The 16,238-nt window shown below is 48.0% G+C and overlaps 4 protein-coding genes across 4 annotated transcripts; 2 read left to right on the top strand and 2 right to left on the bottom strand.

The window, feature by feature from the left end:
* Positions 1-5,799: 5,799 nt before the first annotated feature.
* On the top strand, positions 5,800-7,275 carry F4822DRAFT_71659 (CCAAT-binding transcription factor (CBF-B/NF-YA) subunit B-domain-containing protein). Its single transcript, XM_051463885.1, has one exon. It carries the CDS (start codon positions 6,085-6,087, stop codon positions 7,024-7,026), a length of 942 nt encoding a protein of 313 aa, XP_051309061.1. The 5' UTR covers positions 5,800-6,084; the 3' UTR covers positions 7,027-7,275.
* Positions 7,276-7,934: 659 nt separating this feature from the next.
* F4822DRAFT_420035 (U6 snRNA-associated Sm-like protein LSm2) lies at positions 7,935-9,571 on the top strand. The gene is made up of 4 exons (XM_051459666.1): positions 7,935-8,256; positions 8,632-8,779; positions 8,994-9,096; positions 9,175-9,571. Exons 1-4 carry the CDS (start codon positions 8,243-8,245, stop codon positions 9,204-9,206), a joined length of 297 nt encoding a protein of 98 aa, XP_051309060.1. The 5' UTR covers positions 7,935-8,242; the 3' UTR covers positions 9,207-9,571.
* On the bottom strand, positions 9,572-12,432 carry F4822DRAFT_420033 (DRMBL-domain-containing protein). Its single transcript, XM_051459665.1, has one exon. The coding sequence runs from the start codon at positions 12,283-12,285 to the stop codon at positions 9,676-9,678; it is 2,610 nt and encodes an 869-aa protein (XP_051309059.1). The 5' UTR covers positions 12,286-12,432; the 3' UTR covers positions 9,572-9,675.
* A 306-nt stretch (positions 12,433-12,738) lies between these two features.
* Positions 12,739-15,325, bottom strand: F4822DRAFT_71442 (MFS general substrate transporter). The gene is made up of 4 exons (XM_051463883.1): positions 14,629-15,325; positions 14,406-14,550; positions 13,861-14,337; positions 12,739-13,806 (listed from the first exon to the last, which is right to left on the bottom strand). The coding sequence occupies exons 1-4, from the start codon at positions 15,154-15,156 to the stop codon at positions 12,872-12,874; spliced, it is 2,085 nt and encodes a 694-aa protein (XP_051309058.1). The 5' UTR covers positions 15,157-15,325; the 3' UTR covers positions 12,739-12,871.
* Positions 15,326-16,238: the final 913 nt, after the last annotated feature.

Here is a 16,238-nt window from a genome sequence, read left to right as displayed (position 1 = left end):
TGGGATAGCGATATGATAATAACGACAGCAGCTTAACGCGTTCCAGTTCGCGCTATTGAGGCCCCGTAGGGACAGATTCGGGGGCGATAATCCAATGGATAGGTACCTAAGTAAATAGCTCAAAAGATTAATAACGGGTAGCTCGCGACTTGAGCTCCAATTTCGTCCAAAAAGGGATGGATGCACTATGTATGTAGAGACGCGGATCAACCCGCTTGTGTTAGGCATGTTGGCCTTTTGATATTATGCCGATGTCGCATGTGACAGCCTGACAACCCTCGTTGGGCGCGAATGGTCGGATTATGGTCCTTTGCATAGAGTAGCCCCGGATAGTGAACCAGTATACACTGCATCTAGGTTCGTACCGAATTCGCAACGGGCTTTGAAGCTTCGATATTGAATGTGGTAGTAATTGTCCCTATACACGTTTGTGGTTAACTAAGACCCTTGGGAGAGTAGTAAGTAGGTGGTGCTGCTCTGGAATTCATCGCAGCTCTCCACTCTTACACCCACCACGTCCACCACATCCACTACAACCCTAGCTAGCAGCTGCGTCGTAGTTGCGTAAAATGGGCCATTGAGCTGCTTCAAAAGAAGAAAAGTAAGACGGAGTCTGGACCAGTCACAAAATTCATACAGGGTTGAATTTCCAACCACTCAGAATGAGAATTTGTCGCAAATCAGGTTATCTTCGAGTACTTGCCCGAGACCCTTGTTAGGTATTGCGGCTTACCGCCTTGTTTTTCATCAACTTCTTATTACCTTTCTTATAGACAGTGACGACAATATCGTCCTTAATAAGTAAAAATGCCTTTCTAGGAATCTCGGTCTGAAGTAAGCTACTGCAAAGTCTCGTTACACCGACTTTTTCGTACTATTCGAGACGCTTCGGAAGGCATCGGACTAAAGATCGAAATGGGATAAAACGCCTGAGCAGAGGAAAGGAAAAGGGAACGGGGACCGGCCGGCTCCCCTCACCGTCAGAATGATGCACCGCGGGAGAGAGAAGTATGTACCAGTTTCACAGTGTCTCCGTTCGTGTGGCAGAGCTTCACACTGTGATTGCTGACATGCAGATATTGGAGCCGCCTAGCAGGAAAACCCTCTTCCACGGGTACTTCCGCATTCCCTGATTTCGCTGCCGAACAGAGTCAGGCGGGCCTAGCATCTCCGTGACGTGTTAAAACCAGGGAGTATAGTATGAAATAGGCAAACACATAAGAGAACGATGCCAATTCCTTCCCTATTCCATGATAGCGGGAATGCGCATTACGAGTTTACGTGGTCGGTGAATGTGGGAACGACCTAAATTTAGACAGGACTTGACTTAATTTGACTTGGGATGCTGCGCTCACAGCTCCAGCCAGAGTATCGTATTTATCGGTCAAGTTTCTGAACCCGGGTTCTATCGTCTTACGGCTGTATGTATTGTGTATCTTATGTCCTATGCCCCTAGTAGCGCGTGTTGGGTGTACAATACCGTGCATAACGCTGAGATGCTTAGCATAAATAAATAAAACCAGCAAGCGTTGCCACACGCCACAGTGATCATCTGCCATGCTGGTGTCGATCTGGGGAGACTCGCACATCCTTCGATGTACATGTGTATGTAAGGGTTATCACATTTGGACCGAGTCTGAAGATGAATTGCGTGTAGTCAGGAGCTTCTAACCGCTGATGAAATTTTTACCGAATTTCATATAATAAAAGGGAGAGAGATTGTATTCTTCTGGCAGGGACCTGGGTGAGTTTGGTCTGCCGCCTTAGGTGTCCACAGTCCGGCATCTATCCTGGATCCTTCTTTTGGCAAAGCCGAGAAAGTTCCTACGATTAGCCAAACCCCACTGCTGAATCTCACCACCTGCCTACAGTACCTAGGCCGTAGGGCAGGATTAGGCGGTAGTAGGCCATGTATGTGTATCCTTTTGCTCAGCATTGCTTAGCATCATGACGCTGCCGCTGCTGTCTTATGTTCTAATGTATGATACGTATGACCTAAGTGAGTAGGCAAGGATGCAATGTAAATGTATGTGTCTGTATGTACCTAGGTAGGTATGGTATGTATGTCATGTAGGAAAGACGCAATGTGAAGTTTCTAGTATACGCGGGGACTCGGAGAAGAGCCATCCCTGTCGAAAACATGATTCTCCCGTCAGTCGAGAAAAGTACGCTGACACGTCAAGCGGGTTGAATACGTAACTCGACAAGATCTCGGAGGGAGGGGGCTGGAGAAAAATAATAATACATACCGCAGAAACCCAGCCACCGGCTCACGCACCTTACGCACCTTACGCATTTACTAGAAACCATTTGTCAACGTCCCCGGGTACCTAGCTACTTGCCGGGTAGGTCTTCTAAGACGCATGAATAAAGAATTGTTGGTTTTATTATGTACGTGTAAGTGGTATTGTCTCGTGCGTCAGAATAATGTGAGGAAACACGCTAGCTTCCTTGCAATCACAAGGAAATCGGGATTATATATAGATTACAGATGTGATGAAAACTGGTTATAATTGGTAATGTAGCAGTAGTAATAAAAATAAAATAATGGAATGGAAGTAGGAGGAAAAAATAGGTTGAGCGATAAAATGGAAGCTATGAAGAAAAGAAAAAAAAAACATCGAAGCGAAACACCCTACGGTACATAGTTGCATAAGTGGGTGGATATCCAGCCCCAGCCGCCACAAAAATTCCTAGGAACATTTTCAGCATAAAAATCGACATGAAAGGTATTGACTCGGTACGTACCCAACTTATGTCAGTGTGGGTCGTGCCAAGGTTAGGTACCTATGTAGCAGGAACGGGGTTCGAGCTAGGGTTACGATGCAATCACAGTGTGTGTCTATCCCTACGCTGGCACGATAGCGGGGCTGGTACCCACAGAAGAACCCACATCGAAGATTTCAAAATGGCAGCTGATTAGTCACAAAATGCAGCCCCGTTAAAACGTCGGGTCCCTCAGGAAGCCCCCATTCAACGCTTCGCCCTTCCCTCAATTTTTACTCGTCCTCTGCCTTATTTCTCACCAATCAATCCGCCAATCCGCCCTTGGTCCACCACTTGTTAAAAATTCATCGAATCAATTGCCTTCCTCCCACGCTCTGTCTTTTTTCATCCAAACAGCACCCAGAAAGTCTCCCTCTAAAACATCGAATCAAATCGAGTCTTTTTCTCGAAGCCCTTGTTTCCAATAACCTTATACCTTATACACACTCTCTCATACCATACCATAGTACAATCCATACTCCATACTCCATACGACTCGCCTTCTTTGTCCAACATTTATCCGCTCCGCTCTCCGCATTATCTGGGCTGACTGGGAACCACCCAATCTTTTTCTGTCCAGTAACAATCTTCGGGTCACCTGCGAAGATCCAGCATCCAGGTAGGTACAAGCAACATTGAACACACAAAGGCGAACCGTCCGCGCATTGCCTAGCACCGCGCGCACCCAAATAAACTGACACACAGCCAACCAGGAAGAACGCGCCATACGTCAATCACTGCATACGCGCGCTCCCTATCGCCGCTGATACACTGATACGCTTTTTACGCTTATACGCCTTATACTAGCATTTGATACTTGATACCGATACTGCTTCGTCGACAGTGCCGTCGTCGAATAAGTATCATAACTCGTAGAAGCGCATCTTTGTTCTAAAGGTGCGACAGAAATACATCTTCCTTACCGGCTCACCTTGCGCGTGCGCGCAGACAAAGCCAATTCCTTCCTGTATAGGACTTTATACAACCCGTCAGCAGAAATAGAAAAACAAATTGTCGCAAGACTCCCTAAAGGTACGGCACCTATTGTTCCTCGTTTTTAATTATCTATTTCCTTTGCCTTTGTCTTTTTTCCAATAAGCATGTAACGGATTCCTCATCTATTTCGGGGGGATTCCAATGCCTTGTTCTTGTTCTTTTTTTTTCATATAAGTCGCATCGCATCGCACCGTGTCGCATGGGTGGCTAGGTCACCTTAAATCGAATCTAGCTAGTAAGCGCTTCAATATAGAAACGCGATAACAAAATCCACCCGGATCCAGCAAATCATCGCGCTCTTTTGCTGCCTGCTATAAAACTAATACCATTTTCGAACAGACGAAGAGACCTATCAACATCTCTAGATCAAACTTCATTGTTGCCATTGGCTCTAGTTACTTATCAGGTGATTAAAGCTGCCTGCGGACAACAATTATCAAAGATTCCCTTCGTTCAATCAGAATACAATCGTCGCTCCAGTTGCCATTATTTCGGAATCCTCCTTGTGGACAGGGACGGATCCCCCAGGTCTCAAACTTGACCTTGAGACCTCTGCTTTCTTGGTAAGTTACTTGCCGTACACTATACACCCTTTCCTTCTTACACCGGGCCTAAGTTGCCAACTTCCTCGTACGCAACCAGCCCCGAAAAGCCACCACAATCCCGGCATATAGCTACACACTGCTATTTTCATATATTGCCCTGTCGCAAGCTTACCCCAGAATGGTACATGCATGCTGCACCTGTTCGTCAATATTCCCGTCCGTCTTTTTCATTTTTTTCATATAATTATTCTAATCATAATAATAATCTCACTCCCGTCTACTTCATCGACTCCTTATTTGTCCCCGCTAACATCTAACCATCAGCCTACCGAAGAGCTCACTTTTTTGTCTTTTGCGATAAAGACGCAACCAGTCCCATCTGTCCGGTACCTTGTGCAGGTCAACCCAAGTACTCGGGAACCTGCTAAAACTAGAGGTATGTATTTCTATTCCGGTACTTTTCTTACACCTACGTCGCTTTCCCTTTATCCCCCATCTGCCCGTCTGCAACGATACATCCACACACCACCCACACCGCACCGCACCATCTCGTCTCTTTCCCACTAGGGCAAGGCTTGACGATCGGATATACCCTCTTCAAGTCGCAAACTCCTCCACCCAAGGCACCAACCATCCATTCTTGCGTAACTCGTCTCGGGCCTTTCCTTTTCCTTCCTTGTCCCTTTTCTGCCGCACACCTTCACCCTACCTTTGGTGTGGTTAGCAGCCCACTGCCTCTTCCTAAATGAGCTACATATATGTACGTCGCATGTGTCCGACAAATGCATATGTTTCTTGGCCAATCGCCCACGATGCAGCCTTGAAAGATTTACAACTACGCATGGAGCTTCCAAGGTGCAGCTCTTTGCCATGTCCTCGCAAGGTATAGCATCGGGCAGCCTCTGCCTTGCGCCACTGCTGGGCAATGATGGAGTCTGATCTCCTGTCGCTCCTTGTGTGAGCTGGTCGACAGGGTGGGGCCCTAGCTTGTGCATATTCCGTCATGCATGCCAGCGCATCAAGTGGTGGCCCAGCGCGAAAAAAAAAAAGAACGATTCTCACCCCCTCCACCCCCCCCCCCCCTCCCGTCATCCGAGCTTCCCTTATACTTAACACGACGAATCTAATATCTGGTTGGGTAGATCTCCACAATCAAACAAGCCCGTTGCGAATAGGCCTCGAGAACGACCTCGAGCTGTTTCGCTAGGCTACCCGCTCCCGCAGTGCCATTTCCATAGGCTCGCTGTTGAATTGGATAGCCTCATAGCGGCTCACGTATCCCCCAGATTCTCACGTGGTTGTTAAATTCCGCCTCCGTTAGGATCTGAACCATCCTGATCCCACCCCGCGAGATACTTGAGTTTTTGCATATGCCCTGGTGCGACCCTCTTGTGCACCTACCACATCACTCAGTGCCAGCTCATCCACGCATATCCAATAGATTGGATGCACATCCAGCCTACTTCGCGGCTACCTAAGTCACCTACCTGGGTTATCCCAACGCGTATGCCCAACCTTTCATTTGCCCTGCAGCCAACCTTAGAAGAGCAGCCTACAGCCTTTTATCCCAAGGACCATCAAGCAACCCGAAACCAGCTTTGCACGGTCTTCAATTCATCATCTCAGCCATACCCTGTACCACAAGCATCTCTCTTAGTGGCCAACAGATTTTAATCTTAGTCTTACCCGCTTGTCTCTGATTCGCATCGCGTAAGAGACACCAAAGCTTGGGTATCGCAAAATTCCCCGCCGCCCCGCGCGTTGCTTGTCCCCGATAATGATGGACTACGCGCAATATCAGCAACCAGGACAGTCGGCGCATTCTGGTTACACAAATTCAGGTGCTGGTAACAACATTACTTCACCAACAAGTCACAGCATACACACACACGGCGTTCAAACCTCACCAATCCTACCTTCTCAACATCAGACTTCCACCCCGGGACAGAATCACAACATGTATCAAACCCAGTACGGAGTACCCCAACAGGGGATGCACTACGGTGTACCCCAGATTCAAGCAGCAGCGATGGCCGCGACCGCTGCAGCGGCTGGTGGAACCGGTTACTCTGGTTACATGCCTTCCGACTCTGGCCTTCCTCAGAACTCTCCGAGAATGACGGCCGGCGGCAAGAAGGATTCGCGAGATCCCCGATCACCCCAACAATTAAATAATGTCAATCAGCTACCCGGTCGTCGCTTAAGCCAGGTCACAAGCCCTGGCGTCCCGAATGCGCCCATGATGAATCACACCAATGCCCGTTCCGCCGTAGCGCCGCCCCCAATGCCCCCAACACAATCGATGCCGCCGCCGCAATCACCCGAGATGACAGCGGGTGCCGAAGAGTCACCACTATATGTTAATGCCAAGCAATTTCATCGCATTCTTAAGAGGAGAGTAGCTCGACAACGCTTAGAAGAGGCCCTGCGCCTGACTAGTAAGGGTAGAAAGCCTTATCTTCATGAGTCGCGCCACAACCATGCAATGCGACGGCCTCGCGGTCCCGGTGGACGGTTCTTAACCGCAGAAGAGGTGGCCGAGATCGAGAGGAATAAGGGCGGAGGCGACGATAAGGATGGGGGTGCTGTCGAAACAGTAACCGCTAAAGCCGGCTCCAAGAGGAAATCCGAGTCTAATTCCAACGCGCCGAATAAGAAGGCGAAAACGGAAACCGTGACAGACGAGGATGAAGACGACGACGCTGAGGAAGACAGCTAAAAGTTCCGATGCACACAAATAACCATTTGCTTTGTCAACCGTTACGATGTTATGATCAAACTCCATTCATACAGCCTATACCTTTCCGTATTCGGTCTTGGGCGATGGGAGCATAGTAGGGAGTCATTTTAGGAAGGATGAATGCGTTGACTGCGCTGCTTTTTTTTTAGTGGGTGGTCAGTGCGATCTTGATTTTTGACTCGAGGGTCCCGGAACTCCACCGGTGGAAATATCAGTGAGGCGTCAGGACATTCGCTCTCGATTTCCTAAACCGTTTCTTCATCGCCCGCGCGATAAATCTTCTCATCCCTTTATTTTTTCTTTTATCCTTTTAATGCGATTGCATATTTGGTACATTCGGTTGGAAGGGATATGGCACAGGGAAGCCCAACAGGAGGAAAGATTGCATGGAACGAAATGAGATGAACGGATGGATACCCCCTTATTCGACAGCTCTTGTTGCGGTTGCTTTTTTTTCTTCATCGTCCTTTGTTTTATGCTTTTTTTTTTCTCTTTCGTGTCCACTACTTTTGGGCGGGCTGTATTTTTGTGAAGGGGGGCGCACACAAGTGGTCAGGCTACCAAAGGTGTGCTTAGGCGAAAGGGGAGGCGTTGCGTTTAGGAGACAAATGCAGAGGGGAAAAAAAGGAAGCAGAAATGATGAAAAAAGCCCTGCTAAGATTGGAAGAAAAGGATCTCGGTGGAAACCTGGACCCCCACGCTGGGGATATCGAGATGGACATAGATTTCCAATGGTATCCGTCGCCGGATGAACAGGGAATGAGAAAACATAGGCACAATACGAAGTACAAGCTTTGCACTTCTACACCGTCACATGTGTTTAAATACATTTTATGCGTAATGAACAAAGTTTTACAAATTTAAAAGCTCAGTTATACTTATACATTATTTTATTTAAGGTTTTAAAGTAAAAATGTGTTCAATTCGTAGATGAGATTAGTGTTCCACTGCTGTCCACTGTCTAGTAACGGTGGGTGTGGTGACCATTTTTACGGCGCTATCGTCACGTGAATGTGCAACTAAAGATCTAAGCTCCATTTTTATTTCGTATGGAGGTAAGGTACGTCCTCTAATCCTTAACAAAGACATCTCGTCGAATCAATCGGGCTTCGCATTTAAATCCAACCATAATACAAACCTGGAATACCAAGATCATATTCGTGCCGGAAGACATAATCAATTATCAATTCACAGAATGCTATTTTTCAGGTATGTCATTTCAATTATCTAGGCTTCTGAAATCCTCCCTCTTGGGCACACTGTTTTTATGGAAACCTCTCTCTTCGCATCGAGGTGGCTATGATATTAGGACGGCGTCGAACGATTGGGGCTGTTTGGTGCATCCCAAGCGTGGGGTGGTATGAGGACATGGTGTTGGTACATACGCTCACTTCTGTTCGCGACGCTGCCCGAAATGAGCGCTACAGTACTCCCCAAGTATTGTCACGTGAACTATTCACAGCATGGGACCCATAATCCAATATCATCCCTAGGCGAAGAGATAGGATATGAAGGAATAAAAGAAAGACGAGAGGGATATAGGGAATGAAAGGCAAATTGCTGACATGATTGGAAACCGATCAGTTTTTTCAAGACACTCATCGACCACGAGGTGACAGTCGAGCTTAAGAATGATATTCAGATCCGGGGCACCCTGAAGAGTGTCGATCAGTACCTCAACATCAAACTTGACGAAATTCAGGTCGTGGAGGAGATTAAGTATCCGCATCTGGTGAGTTGAAGATTCGAAGTATGAATCTATTTCGCGGCCAGGATCTCGTTCTTGGTATTTATAATTATCATTCAAACGGAGGACTATTTTTGACGGCTATCTGGAGACCACCTTGACATCCTTCTACCTTCCGTTCCCCCATCATCGTTAGCTATAATCTTAACAGAAAAATGCAGCGATCTAGTTTTGGCAGTACTAACGCAAAATATTCTAGAGCTCGGTCAAGAATGTCTTCATTCGAGGTTCGGTTGTGAGATATGTGCATCTTCCCGCCAACGCGGTAGATGTGCCGCTACTTGAAGACGCGACAAGAAGAGGTTTGTGTCCACCTTCCTCATCTCTATATCCCCTACGCTCTTCCGTCGATAATATCAGAAAACTAACACTTGCAATAGAAGCCGCACAACAAGCAGGAAAGGGGAAGTGAACAGGTGTCATAGAGACTACGAGACAAAGAAAAGTTAGATCAGCAAGCAGCATTATGGCTTTGGTTATGATTCATGGGTATGGCTCATCACGACGACCTCGCTGCTGATAGTGATCAAACCCGAAGCTCATCGACACATACACGGCGCAGTATAGGGGAATAGAAGATGAGTAACGCGCTTACTACTACAAGAACGGAAGAAGCTTTCGTGGAGTATGAGGCGGGTTTGGCATAATAGACGGCACCCATAATCCCGATTATGACCCTACAAAACGTTTCGTGTTTCGTACCAATTTCGTGATCGCGGCCAAGTATAGTCATGTTAATTCCATTACCTAGGTAGTTTACACTTCCTAACTCAACGAATCTATACGTATTAAGCAGTTTTCTTTAATATTCTTGGACACCGATCTACTAAGGTGCCCAAGACAACTTCGCATAGTCCATGTCGGCGGTACGGTGTCTGCGACTACCACCAGACACCTCCCCCCTTTCCATCTTTCCCATCCCAAAGCCCTTCTTTATCTTCTTCCTTCTCTTCATCTTCACCGTCACCATCGCCCTCGAGCACCCTAACCACACCCCCTCTCCTCCGATCAGCAAGCCACCTATCAATCCAGCCCTTCATCCGTCTCCTCCCAGCTTCACTCCCCACATTCACTGTAGGAACCACCTTCTCGACCCTCAGTGTCGTCAGGAACAACGCCAATTCGCGAAAACTGCTATGTTCCGAATACGGCACACCGAAACACATAGCCTCCTTCGTACTCCCCCTCTGGGGCACTAAATCCGCTTTCTTAAACCTGGTACGCCAAGCCGGTCCATGGAGAATACTCGCTGTGGCAACACTTCCGGGTGACATATTCGCCGGCATATTCTTCGCGCCACCCGCCCCCCTATAATTCCAACCGCTAGGACGAAAGCCCACGATGCGGGTGAAATGCGGTTTATACCCATCCAAGTACTCTTGGAGAGTTTCCGCGCGGAGTTCCATTAGCATCTGCATATGCACTTGCGCTTCGAGCGGGTTCGACGTCATAAGCGCCGTGAGCTCTGGGTCACCGAGTTGGGAGCAGATTTTGATTTTCGCAGCCGAGGCAAAGATTTTGGTTCCGAGGGCTTGCGCGATGGCTTTGCAGATGCGTTCTTTGCCGATTGAATACGTGCCGCAGATCACGAGGAGGCGGTCTTTGGGAGGCTTGGTTTCGGGTTTGGAGTCGGATGAGGAGTTTTGGTTTTCTTTCTTGAAGAACTTGCTTACTGAGCCTTTTTCTTGTACTCCGTTTAATGCATCATTCGCGGCGCCGGCGTCTTCTGATATAGACTTGCAGAATTCAGCGCATGATGAGATAACATCGTCTTGTGGAGGAAAGGAATATCGTGGGTTGAGGTATGTTGTATCTAAATAGCAGACGTCGATTTTCTGCTGTTTCGTCTTACCCGAGACAGCATCGAGTATATCAGGTTTCAGTAGCGAATGGTTGACATGCACCCGACAAGCTCGAAAGTCACCGCAGTGTAATATGCGCTGCTTTTTCTTGTTGGGTCCCTTGCCAATGGGCTTCTCGAAGAGAAACAACGAACTACCTGGACAATGGTTGGCTGGTAACATAGTTACTGTCACTCCTTCCGTCCCAGGAATCTCGACCGTTTCTTCGAACTCGAGCTCCTTGACCCATTTCGCAGCAGTTCGGAGTTGATTTTTGACAAGACTTCCCGTCACCTTACTGCAGTAGATCGGCCCGTGAGACCAATTGGCCGTCAAGCCAATGTAGTGGTCACTATGAAAATGGCTGAGGAAGTATGCGTTGCAGCCTTTTACGGCGCCATACCGGAAAGCATCAACACATATAGAGAACCCCGGCATGATCTTGTAGAAGGGACATGTCCGTTGGTACGCAGGTTTTCCACGCGATGCATGCTCAGCAGCTGCAGCAGAAGCCCACGCCGCATCTTCAGCATGTCCCGACATCAATTTGCTAAAAGCTGAGGTAGATTGATTCGCAGTAGTTCCAAGATTAATAGGATTCGCCTGACCAGGTCGAGGAATAGCGGCTTTAGCAAATCGTTTGCTGACCTCCGGCGCATCAACGGTGTCTGAGGGCAGCGGATCTTCCGGTTTTGGAAGGGGTATCGGGTTGCCATCTAGACAAGCATTTACATGGATCGTAGCTTGATCGGACGATATTCCAACCAAGCTGGCTTGACACAATGGACATGTCTCCACGACGCCTTCAACGGCTTGGAATTCATCTATCATGCCGTCTGAAGTGTAGTTCCCTGCCTCTTCCGCCTCGAGCCTTGCCTGCTCTTCCATAAATCGTCTTTCCCGGTACTCTTCGCCGTCGTCGAATTCGTCCGCGTCATCGAATAAACCATCCATATCATCGAGGTCTTTAAATTCTTCGTATACAGATTCATCTTGTTTAAGTGGTGGAATATCGGGGATCTCGGGACAACTCTCGTCGACTGGTAGTTTCGGTACGAATACTGATCTTGGCTTCTCCACTACATCTTGGGCTTTTAAAGCTGTGGCAGTTATTTCAGTATCTTCTGTATTTCTCGATGTTGGTAGTTCGACATCGTCGTCTTCGCTATCGGAGTCGACTAAAAACGGCCCCTTCGCTCGAGTCCGTTTTGTCCGTGCCTGCGTCTGTTCGGGAGGTGTAGATTTTGTCGGTTCGGACTTTTCGCTACGATCGATTTCAAGACCACTTGATATATTCTCAATTCCGTTATGGCTCAACTTCCTCCGTTTCGGCGACCTTGTTTCTTCTATGCCATCCTCGGCAAACTCCCCATCTCCAAATAAATCGTCCTCTTCAGTCTTCGGTGACGTCGGTATCGGTACAACGACGGGGCGCGTGGTGGTAGTAGTAGTAGCAATAGAAGCATTCGTGGGATCAGCGCAGAATAATTGCTCTTCTACTTCCACTTTCTGGAAGAAGTTAAGTATATTCCCATTGGCCGGCTGCTTCTTCTTCGCGATCGGTGTCTTCCCCTTGGCACCAGCTGCGCCAAAGTTGAGTTTCGACTGCCTCCGGGGCGTTATCGGTTTCGATGTTGTCGGAGCAGGCATCGTGTGGAGGACTTTGATTGGTTTCTCGCGCAATTGGGCATATCATAGATTTAAATTAAAGAGTGTCATTGCGAATTTGGTATTAAAATATCTAAGTCGTCAGCGAGTAAGGTAGATAATTACCTAATAAATGTAAGTAAGAGTTATGCATGAAAGAGGAAAATGATTCTTTTTGCCCCTCGGTCGGGTCCAATACTAAACTGTCTCCACTTTTCAAACGCGATCATTATAGCAACCCATTTACGCGTAGTCACTTGATTCTAACTATTCTTAGTCCATTCCATTATCATACGACAGTTAACTTAAACAATTCACAATGAAGACACTTAAGAAGAAGTTTAAAAGACGAAAGTCTTATACATTCAACAAACCCTAATGTACTTAACTCAATTGTGTATCTCTTACAACAATCCCTCCCGCCTGTAACGCCATGCTATCGATCGACTGTAACAATTCTAAAAACTCATACTTCATCCCAGTTCTACCCCTCAGTCGATGAGGGTATATTCATCCCAGTTCCGGATTAGCCTGAAAAGAAGAGAAACCCACACGCTCTAACTAAATACATGATCCCCTTTCCCCCAGTTTAGTCTGAAGAGGCAGACTCTTTGGGTTTAGGTTCGTGGGATGGGTCATCGAGTGTTCTATCACTCGGCGCATCATTCGATCGAGAAGGCGATGCAGCACCATTTCCTCGGGGCTTCTCACCCTTCAAGGAGTTGACGCTGTTACTAGTGTTACCCTTGAAGTAGTTGTAGATCTCGTGGGTGTAGTCATCATCGTCATCGAAGGGAGTAGCGGATTCCTCGTCGCTAGCGGCTCGGGCAGCTTCACGCTCCTCCCAGTCGGCGCGCATATCCCGAATCTTAGCCTTTAAGTCGAGGTCGGGGTGGTAGTTCTTGCCGACACCAGTCCATTTCTCCCAAAGAGAAAGATGCTGGGGGTGAATGGCAATGCCGTGGTATTCGTCAGGACGACCGTCAAGGATGTATTGCCATCGGCGCTCTTGCTCCTTAAGGTCAAGACCGGTGGTGTCGGGCAGCCAGATCGAGGTGATAACCATACCAGCAAGACCAAACCACGGAACGACGTAGAACTTGGTCTGGTCGCCGATGTAGTTGTACAGAACCGAAGCCAGAAGAGCACCAGCCTTTCCAATCATGGCTGAGAAACCGTGGGCGCTAGCTCGGACTTGAGTCGGGTAAACCTCTCCAGCAACGAGGAAAGTGACCGAGTTGGGACCGAATTGGTTGAAGAAAGATGATAGGAAGTACATGGCCTGGAAAGCGTGAATTCCCGCAGGGCTGGTGTAGTAGTCGTACTTGAAGGCCGGTACAGCGAACATGATGAAGCACATCAAGAAGCCGATCTGCTGCATGGTTTTTCTTCCGTACATTTTGTTGTCGATCATCATGGAAGCCGCATAGTATCCAGCGAGCGAAACAACAACGTTGACCAAGTTCCACGTCCAGGTCGTCATAATCGACTTAGGATTATTCGAGATGACATTAATGAATTGACCTAAGGTTATGAGTTAGCGTGTGCGTTGACACCGGATCCTGCGAGAGTTCTTACCTTGGAAGAGCTTGTTGCCGTAAAAGAACACGTCATTGCAGAACCATCCACCAGCGGTAGCGAAGAGACGTCCACCGAAGTTGCCGAAGGTCATCTTTAGGGACTGAACATCGTATCCAGTTACCTTAGCCTTCTTCTTGGCAGCCTCGAGGTGCTTGCTAGCAGACTTCATCTTATAGGTACGGTAGTAGGCTAGCCATAGAGTGCCGATGGCGGGGAAGGCGAACGACAATCGGAAGGCGTACTGGGTAGCAGTCATAGAGTAAGGGGGGTCGCCGGAGCCGCGGTTGAAAATGACCAGAAGAACGATGAGCACGACTTGGTTGACGAATTGACCCCAACCCTGCATCAAAAATGCCATAGTAACCTTTCGGCCACGGTGGAGACGGTCATCTCTTGTCGACAGTCTGCCAGAAGAAACGGCGTTTTCCATGGATGAAGTAGCTGTGATGGGGTATTCACCACCGACACCGATACCTAAGCATCGCAAAAGTTAGCTATCACGAAACCTAAACTTCCGCAGTTAATAATCCGAGATGACATACCATAAACGAACAAAGACCAAGCATACATGATGACCCAGCCCTGAAGCGTTGTGCCCCAAGAACCAGTCAACATGAGAAGACCAAGCAACATGACCAAAGCGTCTTGTATTAAACCCCATCGTCGACCGATCCAATCACCAATAATCTACAAAAATGAGATATTAGTACTAGTTCGCGCGATTGAAGCCTCTCAGGTGCGTTGTGGGAAGTAGATAAAACTTACTCCGACGGCGACTTGGCCAACCATGATACCGACGATTTCGAGATAAGTCACAGCAGCAACCCAATTGGTGCTACACTCTGTGCCGGTCTTCGGCCAGCATGTCGTCCATACTTTATCGAACAAGGGTTCCAAGTTTCCAATTGAGAAAAGAACGTAACCCTCGAGACCCAAACCAGCACCAGGGAGGACGGCATTTCGGAAATACCAAGAGACAGGGCTTAGAGGATCATTCTTGAACATAGCCCAGATGCCCTGGGCTTCGGCTCTGCTTTCATCGCTGTTGACCTTGTTGACGAAAGAGAAGCGCTTCCAGAAGGGTAGATCAGCCCAGTAGACACCCTCTTCTGTGTATGAATCGTCGGGATGTGTCAAGTGCGCGAAAATCTGTCTCTCGTGCTCGGTGGCATAGCTAGCGGAATGCCTTCGAGGGTAGTGCTGGTGTTCATCGCCAGTTTCGGGGCCATGGGGAACGGGAATCTCCCCAATCGGGGGATCGTGTTCGTGATGTCGGCGAAGAAATTTCGCCATTGGGACGTTTGTGAATTAAGAGATTGACGGATAGATAAGAGGGGAGGCGAGGTAAGGTGAGACTGAGAAGGATGATCGGGTATTAGAAAGATTGATTAATTCAAACTGATATTTAATAGGCCGCGATCAAAGTCTATTGTGATAGGTTCCTGTCGTTATAAAAGTAAAAATTGGCAATAGGTATGAGGCGGGCGCCGTTGTCTTGGCCCTAGGAACGAGCGGATAAGGCTGTCTCGTTATGTAGGACGAGCACGCGACTAATGAGATGCCGTGCAGCGCTCTCTTTTATGTGTGACAAGACAGCAACCGAAGCACGAATGCTTTAGTGCGGTTAATGATATGGAAGAAAAAGGAAATCAAGAAGCACTTTGTGAGACGAGAATGGTCAAACCCACAGAGTTATATAAAAGTGAAGGATGGGTTTGTGTGGAAAATTCCTACGGAGCGGCCGTGGCGAGCTACTTGTCGAAGGGTATATGTTTCCATCGATCAGAGATGCTACGATCCGGTACGAAACTAGTTACTAGGTCAGTGAACTAGGTGGTACTGGGCACGATGGGGATTCTTGGCTCCTGACTGGCAAGCTGCAGTCCCCCACAAAAGCCGTCCTTGGCTTGTTTAGGGGACCGACGTCCCTTGCGTATCATACGTACCCTCCTCCGTTACTGCGGGTCTCAGCCAGCCTCTGGGCAATGAGCATGCTTCGCCCGCGTCAGCGACCTAGATATCAGGTTGTTACTCTCTATTCGGGCAACATCATTGACCTCCATGTCTTGAGACATAATATGCCCGTAGATACCGATAGGAGTTCACTATAACCAACGAACCAATTGTTGTTGTACTTATCGGCTTGTCAGTTTTTCGTGGCCCCATCCCTCGACACGTTTCATCAATAGCAATCAAGTCTCGGTCAGAGAAAAAACAAAGAGACACAAGTGTAATGTAATTTCCATGAGTAACAGCGTTCAAGGATAAAATCTAAAAACGGCAGCTCGGATCGGTATGGGTATTTTTTCTGTCGTTGACGTAAAAAAAGACTAGGTGTGTCCGCTCAGAGGTACCTGGGGCGCGGGAAACTAATC

This window comes from Hypoxylon trugodes (assembly GCF_022578975.1).
Source record: "Hypoxylon trugodes strain CBS 135444 unplaced genomic scaffold F4822scaffold_11, whole genome shotgun sequence".
Taxonomy (NCBI): Eukaryota; Fungi; Ascomycota; class Sordariomycetes; order Xylariales; family Hypoxylaceae; genus Hypoxylon; species Hypoxylon trugodes.
The sequence above is the reverse complement of the archived record's forward strand: the minus strand, read 5'-3'. Positions and strand labels throughout refer to the sequence as shown.